Consider the following 10,609-nt stretch of genomic DNA (forward strand, 5'->3'; position numbering starts at 1 on the left):
TAACAGTACGTATATTAAGAAACTCACTGCCACTGGCAGCAATTGGCTGCATGTTTTGAAGTGTTTCTTCTGCTTGTCCCACTGAGCCACTTACATGGTTACTCCAGCAAGACTATTACATGTGTTATACTATTGAATTATCGACTGTACAAATTTACTGTTCCATTCCCCGTAGCATATATAATTTAAATGCATATACTTAATGCATGAAAGATTTACCTGCGTGTTAGGTCATTATACCCCATGGTGAAGCTGTTACTGTAGAGAGCTTTATGGCCTGGAGGGAACGTTTTGAAGCTGAATTGGCGCTGCAGCGTGCTAAGTAAGCATCCAGTTATTTATTCTATTTTTGTTATATAGTATAACTGACTTTGCCCTTGATTATGTCATGGAAAATGAATCTTCCTCACACGTGACATGTTTTTCATAGCATTTGTTGCCTAATTGAAGTGCCCAAATGGTGCTTTATAGATAGTCTTCTGAGTTTCCATTATGTGCAGGCTTATGCCAGAGTCAGCTCTTACTGCCCCAAAGGAAAAGAAACTCTCTGGAAGACAGTATTTTGAAAGTGGAAGGCATATAACGGTAGAGTTCATCATCCTATATAAGATGTTTTCCCTTGACTCTGTGCAGCATACTTGCGGATATGCCTAACTACTGCCACCTGTTTCTATTTCTGTATTTATCGATGTTTTTTGTAACTCTGTCATTACATAAGTTGTCTTTTCAGAAAGGAGCAGGTACAGTTGCTGAAGAAGATGAGGAAGAGGAGGAGGATATCGAATTCGATGACGATTTTGAAGGTAAATATGCTACTAGCACTTTTTGTGGATATTAGATGGTGACATGTACCTTAAAACGTGCCGTCCTAATGTTGGTGCAGATGATGAGGAGGACATGCTCGAGCATTTTTTAGCAGAACAGACGGGGAAATCGTCAGCTTAGGCTTGGACACTATAAAAGGGAACATCATGCTGCGCAAAATCTATTTTAGGGGAAGCCCGATGTGTTGACATATATCATAGAGCTCACTATCTTTGTGTGTTTTCCCCATCATTCAGTTGCCTTGTGGCGACTAACGACGTAGCTGCATAAATATCTAAATGCCGAGGTAGCAGTGGGTCTCTCTCACTCATCAAATTTGAGGCTTTGAACATGGAACTGCATCTGTGTAATGTACTTCGTCGTGTATCGTGTTTTTCGTTTGGTCAACATGTATGCTTTGCAGAGAATGTTATAACTTCTGTTCTGTACGTGAATATTGTCAACGTGATACTTCAATCCAAGTTTACACCGGTAATTCTTTCAGATACATGCTTGAGATAAATGGTTTCTTGACGTGAACGCTATTGGTGTTATGCTATTGCTGTTATGCATTATACGATATAACTTATATAGTACTACAAAAAAGAGTCGGGGTTTGATGCAAATCAGCTTATCCTTGCATTATGTCTTCATTCTACACTAGATTACGTAACAACACCGTATACAGTCCACTTAATATGAGGAATTGTTCATATATGATGCAAACTAGCAAAAGGCCCGTGTGTTGCAACGGAAGAAAAAAAAATCTTCGATGACCATGATTGCATTTTGCTGCATCATTGAGATACACTATGACTCTCAATTTCATGAGATCACGAACAATTTTTTAAACTCATGAACACATTTGAAATCGTGAATATTTTTTAAATTCATGAACACTTTTACAATTTTTCGAACATTTTCTAAAATCAAGAACATTTTTTGAATTCATGAAAATTTTGTACATTTGCAAACATTTTTTTATGAACATTTTTTAAACAATTTTCTTGAACCGGTGAACATTTCTAGAATGGACGAACATTGTTATGAAAAATGGTGGAACAGTTTTGAAATTCACAAACATTTTTTTTGATTTAATGGATATTTTTTGAAATGCATGATCATTTTTTAAATCAGCAAACATTTTATGAATGAATAAACTATTTTGTAAGTCACGACCAGTTTTTGAATTTTTAGGATATTTTTTCATTCATGAACATTTTTTGAATTGGCGAAATTTTGTTCAATTTCATTAACATTTTTAATACACAAACTTTTGAAAAAAATCCTGATTTTTTATTCCCGAACCTTTTTTTTCAAAATTTTGAACATTTTTTGTAAAATTACAAACATTTTTTAATCCACAAACATTTCATTTTTTAAATTTTCTCTTTTTTTATTTCTAGAACTTTCTTGGAGTCCCAAATTATTTAAAGTAGAAAAACAGAAAATATAAATAAAATATAAATTTAAAAAACAGGCCGCCCGGACATGGCCGACCTAAAAGGACACTCTGCACCCTCTCCCAGCATACAGAGCGCAGTATAGAAGGTCCCTACTGCATGAGCCGACCCAGGCAGGGGTTTCCCGTGTGTGAAATGTTTTTTATCACTTGCAGGTGGCATCAGTGGGCAATATTTTGCAACTTTGAGGGTAATTTCCATGACGTACCGCAGGAAGGAATAAACCTTTTATTATTAGGTATAGATTAAGAATTATCCATGAGCAAATAAATCTCGCCTCCTCTCCAAGAAAATATTAGGGTTCCCCTTCCTTCCACCGGTGCCGCCACCAGTCCTGCCTCTCTTCGATGATGGTGATGTGGTGGAACCCGGCCCTTGCCAGCGGGAGGGTTTCGTGTTTAGACATTTCTTTGAATTTTGTTAGGGTTTGTGTTTTGCTCAGCAAGGCGAGACGGTGGCGGCTCCCTAAAGATGGAATAAGTTTCTCCCTCCCTAGCCCCCGCCCCGGTGGTGCGTCTAGCATCATCAGTGGATGTGTGGAGGTGTCTCCAGCGAATATGTCTTTGATGGATTTGCTCGGACCGGGTTGTAGTTCGTCTACATATGTGTGTCTTCAGGTTGGATCCTTCTGATCTACGCTACTCTTTATCATTAGCGGTTGTTGTTGATAGTTACCTTCATCCATCCATGTCCACGACTAGTTATTTGGTGATATTTCAGTCCTTCAGATTTTCCTTAACAAACTCCTCTCATATCAAATTTGGCCTACCCAATCTCTTTTGAATTTTTCAGCATGTTTAAATCGTCCACTATGCATTGGAGTTTCTGGAGATTAGTGACGTATATGCCCAAACCATCTCATACGATGTTGGACAAATTTCTCTTCAATCGGTGCTACTCCAGTTCTATCTCGTATATCAACATTCTGATCTCGATCCTTTATTGTGTGGCCACACATCCATCTCAACATGTGCACCTCCGCTACACCCAATTGTTGAACATGTTGCATTTTAGTCGACCAACACTCAGCCATACAACATTGATCACCGTTCTATACAATTTGTTTTCTAGTTTTTGTGGCACTCTCTTATAACAGAGAGCGCCAAAATCTTGACCCACTTCATCCACCCGGTTTTGATTTGATGTCTCACATCTTTATCGATATCATCATCCTTCTACAGCATTGACCTCAAATATCAAAAGATGTCCTTTTGAGGTAACACCCATCCGTCAAGGCTAACCTCCTCCTCCTCATGCCTAGCAGTACTGAAACCGCACCTCATGTACTCAGTATTAATTCTACTAAGCCTAAAACCATAACTCTAACTTTCTATCAACCCTAGTCCGACTATCATCGACTAGCACCACATCATCCACAAAGAGCATACATACACCCAGGGATATCTCCTTGTATATCCTATGTGACCATATGCATCATCAAAGCAAAAAAGGCAAGGGCTAAAAGTTGACCCTTGGTGCGGTCTTATTTTAATTAGAAAGTAATCAGTGTTGCCAGCACTTATTTAGACACTTGTCACAATATTCTCGTACTTGTCCTTGATGAGAGTAATATACTTTATTGGGACTTTGTTTTTCTCCAAGGTCCACCACCTAGCATTATGTGGTATCTTATCGTAGGACTTCTTCAAGTCAATGAACACCATATGCATGTCCTTCTTTTGCTTCATGTATCTCTTCGTAAGTTGTCGCACCAAGAAAATGGCTTCCATGGTCGAACTGTTGGGAACGTAGTAATTCAAAAAAATTCCTACGATCATGTAGGATCTATCTAGGAGATGCTGAGGGAGTCCAGGATTATGGGGTCCTCGGAGAGTCGGCCTGTGTGATGTGGGCCGGACTGATGGGCCATGAAGAACCGAAGGCCTTCTCCCGTCTCCGAATGGGACTCTCCTTTGCGTGGACGGCAAGTTTAGCGTCCGGATGTATAGTTTCCTTCCTCTATAAAACGACTTTGTACACCCTAAACCCTAAACCTCTTGTAAACACCTATACTCATTATAGTCAATCAAGCAGGAAGTAGGGTATTACCTCCATTAAGAGGGCCCAAACCTGGGTAAATGTCGTGTCCCCTGCCTCCTTGTTACCTTCGATCCTCAGACGCACAGTTCGAGACCCCCTACCCGAGATCTGCCGGTTTTGACACCAAAAGATGCGGAGCAACGAGATGGGAGAGTGTGTCCACATACCCTCGTAGACCGAAAGCGAAAGCGTTTAGTAACGCGGTTGATGTAGTCAAACGTCTTCGCGATCCAACCGATCCAAGTACCGAACGTACGACACCTCCATGTTCAGCACACGTTCAGCTTGATGAAGTCCCTCGTGCTCTTGATCCAGTTGAGGACGAGGGTGAGTTTCGTTAGCACGACGGCGTGGCGATGGTGATGATGATGTTACCGGCGCAGGGCTTCGCCTAAGCACTACGGCGATATGATCGAGGTGTGTAACAGTGGAGGGGAGCACCACACATGGATAAGGCAAAACTTGGTGTCTTCTAGGGTGCCCCCTGCCCCCGTATAAAAAGGAGGGAGGGGGAGGCCGGCCGGCCCTTGCAGGGCGCGCCAGGAGAGGGGAGTCCTACTATGACTCCAAGTCCTAGTAGGATTCCACCTAAAGGAGAGGGGGAAAGGAAGGTAGAGGGGGGCCGCGCCCCCAACCCCTTGTCCAATTCGGACTGGGCTTGGAGGAGCGCGCACCACCTCCTGGCGCTGCCTCTCCTTTCCCGCTAAGGCCCACTAAGGCCCATCAACTCCCCGGGGGGTTCCGGTAACCTCCCGGTACTCCGGAAAATACTCAAACTTCTCCAGAACCATTCCGATGTCCGAATGTAGCCTTCCAATATATCAATCTTTATGTCTCGACCATTTAGAGACTCCTAGTCACGTCCGTGATATCATCTGGGACTCTGAACAAACTTTGGTCATCAAAACACATAACTCATAATACATCGTCATCGAACTTTAAGCGTGCGGACCCTATGGGTTCGAGAACTATGTAGACATGATCGAGACACATCTCCGATCAATAACCAATAGCGGAACCTGGATGCTCATATTGGCTCCTACATATTCTACGAAGATCTTTATCGGTCAAACTGCATAACAACATATGTTGTTCCCTTTGTCATCGGTATGTTACTTGCCCGAGATTCGATTGTCGGTATCATCATACCTAGTTCAATCTCGTTATCGGCAAGTCTCTTTACTTGTTCCATAATGCATCATCCCACAAATAACTCATTATTCACATTGCTTGAAAGGCTTCATATGATGTGCATTACCGGGAGGGCCTAGAGATACCTCTCCGATACTCGGAGTGACAAATACTAATCTCGATCTATGCCAACCCAACAAATACCTTCGGAGACACCTGTAGAGAATCTTTATAATCACCCAGTTACGTTGTGATGTTTGATAGCACACAAGGTGTTCCTCCGATATTTGGGAGTTGCATAATCTCATAGTCTGAGGAACATGTATAAGTCATGAAGAAAGCAGTAGCAATGAAACTGTAACGATCATAATGCTAAGCTAACGGATGGGTCTTGTCCATCACATCATTCTCTAATGATGTGATCCCGTTCATCAAATGACAACACATGTCTATGGTTAGGAAACATAACCATCTTTTATTAACGAGCTAGTCTAGTAGAGGCATACTAGGGGCACTATGTTTTGTTTATGTATTCACACATGTACTAAGTTTCCGGTTAATAAAATTCTAGCATGAATAATAAACATTTATCATGATATAAGGAAATATAAATAACAACTTTATTATTCCCTCTAGGGCATATTTCCTTCAGTCTCCCACTTTCACTAGAGTAAATAATTTAGTTCACATCGCCATGTGATTTAAGATCAATAGTTCACATCTGTATGTGATTAACACCCATTGTTCACATCACCATGTGACCAACAACCAAAGGGTTTACTAGAGTCAATAATCTAGTTCACATCGCTATGTGATTAACACCCAAAGAGTACTAAGGCGCGATCATGTTTTGCTTGTGAGAGAAGTTTAGTCAACGGATCTGCTAAATTCAGAGCCGTATGTATTTTGCAAATTTTCTATGTCTACAATGCTCTGCACGGAGCTACTATAGCTAATTGCTCCCACTTTCAATATGTATCCAGATTGAGACTCAGAGTCATCTGGATTGGTGTAAAGCTTACATCGTCTTTACGACGAACTCTTTATCACCTCCATAACCGAGGAATGCTTCCTTAGTCCTCTTAGGTAACTAAGGATAACTTTGACCGCTATATAGTGATCCACTCCTGGATCACTATCGTACCCCCTTGCCAAACTTATAGCAAGGCACACAACTAGTCTGGTACATAGCATGGCATACTTTATAGAACCTATGACTGAGGCATAGGGAATGACTTTCATTCTCTTTCTATCTTCTGCCGTGGTCGGGCTTTGAGTCTTACTCAACTTTACACCTTATAATATAGGCAAGAACTCCTTCTTTGACTGATCCATTTTGAACTCTTTCAAAATCTTGTCAAGGTATGTACTCATTGAAAAATCTTATCAAGCGTCTTGATCTATCTCTATAGATCGTTATGCCCAATATGTAAGCAGCTTCACCGAGGTCTTTCTTTGAAAATCTCCTTTCAAACTCTCATTTATGATTTCCAGAAAAGTCTACATCATTTCCAATCAATAATATGTCATTCACATATACTTCTTAGAAAGGTTGTAGTGCTCCCACTTACTTTCTTGTAAATACAGGCTTCACCGCAAGTCTGTATAAAACAATATGCTTTGATCAACTCATCAAAGCGTATATTCCAACTCCGAGATGCTTGTACCAGTCCATAGATGGATTGCTGGAGCTTGCACACCTTGTTAGTACCTTTAGGATCGACAAAACCTTCTGGTTGCATCATATACAACTCTTCTTTAAGAAATATCCATTTAAGGAATGCAGTTTTGACATCCATTTGCCAGATTACATAAAATATGGCAATTGCTAACATGATTCGGACGGATTTAAGCATCGCTACAGTTGAGAAAATCTCATTGTAGTCAACACCTTGAACTTGTCGAAAACCTGTTGTGACACGTCGAGCTTTGTAGATAGTAACACTACTATCAACGCCCATCTTCCTCTTGAAGATCCATTTATTTAATATGGCTTGCCGATCATCGGGCAAGTCCACCAAAGTTCACACTTTGTTCTCATACATGGATCCTATCTCAGATTTCATGGCCTCAAGCCATTTCGCAGAATCTAGGCTCATCATCGCTTCCTCATAGTTCGTAGGTTCATCACGGTCTAGGAACATGACTTCCAGAATAGGATTACCGTACCACTCTGGTGTTGATCGTACTCTAGAAGACCTACGAGGTTCGGTAGTAACTTGATCTGAAGTTTCATGATCATCATCATTAGCTTCCTCACTAATTGGTGTAGGAATCACTGGAACTAATTTCTGTGATGAACTACTTTCCAATTCGGGAGAAGGTACAATTACCTCATCAAGTTCTATTTTCCTCTCACTCACTTCTTTCGAGAGAAACTTCTTCTCTAGAAAGGATCCATTCTTAGCAACAAATATCTTGCCTTCGGATCTGTGATAGAAGGTGTACCCAATAGCTTCCTTTGGGTATCCTATGAAGACACACTTCTCCGATTTGGGTTCGAGCTTATCAGGTTGAAGCTTTTTCACATAAGCATTGCAGCCCCAAACTTTAAGAAACGACAGTTTAGGTTTGTTGCCCAACCACAGTTCATACGGTGTCATCTCAACGGATTTTGACGGTGCCCTGTTTAACGTGAATGCAGCTATCTCTAATGCATAATCCCAAAACGATAGTGGTAAATCGGTAAGATACATCATATATCGCACTATATCTAATAAAGTACGGTTACGACGTTTGGGCACACCATTACGTTGTGGTGTTCCAGGTGGCATGATCTTTGAAACTATTCCACATTGTTTTAAATGAAGGCCAAACTCGTAACTCAAATATTCACCTCCATGATCAGATTGTAGAAACTTTATTTTCTTGTTACAATGATTCTCCACTTCACTCTGAAATTCTTTGAACTTTTCAAATGTTTCAAACTTGTGTTTCATTACGTAGATATACCCATATCTGGTCAAATCATCTATGAAGGTCAGAAAATAACGATACCTGCCACGAGCCTCAACATTCATCAGACTGCATACATCGGTATGTATTATTTCCAATAACTCATTAGCTCGTTCCATTGTTCCGGAGAACGGAGTTTTAGTCATCTTGCCCATAAGGCACGGTTCGCAAGTATCAAATGATTCCGAAAGTCCATCTTTATGGAGTTTCTTCATGCGCTTTACACCGATATGACCCAAACGGCAGTGCCACAAATAAGTTGCACTATCATTACCAACTTTGCATCTATTGGCATCAATATTATGAATATGTGTATCATTACGATCGAGATTCAATAAACCATCAACATTTGGTGTATGAGCATAGTAGGTTTTATTCATGTAAACAGAATAACAATTATCCTCTGTCTTAAATGAATAACTGTATTGCAATAAACATGATCTAATCATATTCATGCTCAACGCAAACACCAAATAACATTTATTTAGGTTCAACACTAACCTCGAAAGTATAGGGGGTGTGCGATGACGATCATATCAATCTTGGAACCACTTCCAACATACATCGTCACTTCATCCTCAACTAGTCTCTATTTATTCTGCAACTCCTGTTTCGAGTTACTGATCATAGCAACCGAACAAGTATCGAATACCCAGGGGCTACTATGAACACTAGCAAGGTACACATCAATAACCTGTATATCAAGTATACCTTTTTTCACTTTGCCATCCCTCTTATCCGCCAATTATTTGGGGTAACTCCGCTTCCAGTGACCATTTCCTTCGCAGTAGAAGCACTTAGTTTCAGGCTTAGGTCCAGCTTTGGGCTTCTTCACGGGAGTGACAACTTGCTTGCCATTCTTCTTGAAGTTCCCTTTCTTTCCCTTTGCCCTTTTCTTGAAACTAGTGATCTTGTTTAATCATCAACACTTGATGCTCTTTCTTGGTTTCTACCTTCGTCGATTTCAGTATCGCGAAGAGCTCGGGAATCGTTTTCGTCATCCCTTGCATACTATAGTTCATCACAAAGTTCCAGTAACTTGGTGATGGTGACTAGAGAAATCTGTCAATCACTATCTTATCTGGAAGATTAACTCCCACTTGATTCAAGCGATTGTAGTACCCAGACATTTTGAGCATATGCTCACTAGCTGAGCAATTCTCCTCCATCTTTTAGGCGAAGTATTTGTTAGAGGTCTCATACCTCTCGACACGGGCATGAGTCTGAAATACCAATTTCAGGTCTTGGAACATCTCATATGCTCCGTGGCCTTCAAAACATTTTCAAAGTCCCGGTTCTAACCCATAAAGCATGGTGCACTAAACTATCAAGTAGTCATCATATTGATCTAGCCAAACATTCATAACCTCTGCAGCTGCTCCTGCAATAGGTCTATCATTTAGTGGTGCATCAAGGACATAATTCTTCTGTGTAGCAATGAGGATAAACCTCAGATTATGGACCCAGTCCGCATCATTGCTACTATCATCTTTCAACTTAGTTTTCTCTATGAACATATCAAAAAACATAGGGATGATACAACATGAGCTATTGATCTACAACATAATTTGCAAATACTATCAGGATTAAGTTGATGATAGATTAAAGTTCAATTAATCATATTACTTAAAAACTCCCACATAGATAGACATCCCTCTAGTCATCTAAATAATCACGTGATCCAAATCAACTAAACCATGTCCGATCATCACGTGAGATGAACTTGTTTTCAATGGTGAACATCACTATGTTGATCATATCTACTATATGATTCACATTCGAACTTTCAGTCACATTGTTCCGAGGCCATATCTGCATATGCTAGGCTCGTCAAGTTTAACCCAAGTATTCTGTGTGTGCAAACTGGCTTGCACCCGTTGTATGTGAACGTAGAGCTTATCACACCCGATCATCACGTGGTGTCTCGGCACGACGAACTGTAGCAACAGTGCATACTCAGGGAGAACACTTATACCTTGAAATTTAGTAAGTTATCATCTTATAATGCTACAACTGTACTAAGAAAAATAAGATGCATAAAAGATAAATGTCACATGCAATCAAAATATGTGACATGATATGGCCATCATCATCTTGTGCTCATGATCTCCATCACCGAAGCATCGTCATGATCTCCATCGTCACCTGCGCGACACCTTGATCTCCATCGTAGCATCATTGTCGTCTTGCCAACTATTGCTTCTACGACTATCGCT

At 40.5% G+C, this 10,609-nt stretch overlaps 1 protein-coding gene across 2 annotated transcripts in view; it reads left to right on the forward strand.

Moving 5' to 3' along the window:
* The window catches only part of LOC119275945 (RWD domain-containing protein 1-like), a 4,101-nt gene extending 2,793 nt beyond the window's left edge, over positions 1-1,308 (forward strand). For both annotated transcript variants that reach the window (XM_037556881.1, XM_037556882.1), the window contains 4 exons: positions 231-322; positions 501-585; positions 731-803; positions 884-1,308. In XM_037556881.1, the coding sequence (XP_037412778.1) occupies positions 231-322; positions 501-585; positions 731-803; positions 884-945 (312 nt within the window). In that variant the 3' untranslated portion in view covers positions 946-1,308. The remainder of the gene's footprint in view (positions 1-230; positions 323-500; positions 586-730; positions 804-883) is intronic.
* The last annotated feature ends 9,301 nt before the right edge of the window (positions 1,309-10,609 follow it).

The sequence above is a fragment of the Triticum dicoccoides genome, chromosome 3B, assembly GCF_002162155.2.
Source record: "Triticum dicoccoides isolate Atlit2015 ecotype Zavitan chromosome 3B, WEW_v2.0, whole genome shotgun sequence".
Lineage (NCBI taxonomy): Eukaryota > Viridiplantae > Streptophyta > Magnoliopsida > Poales > Poaceae > Triticum > Triticum dicoccoides.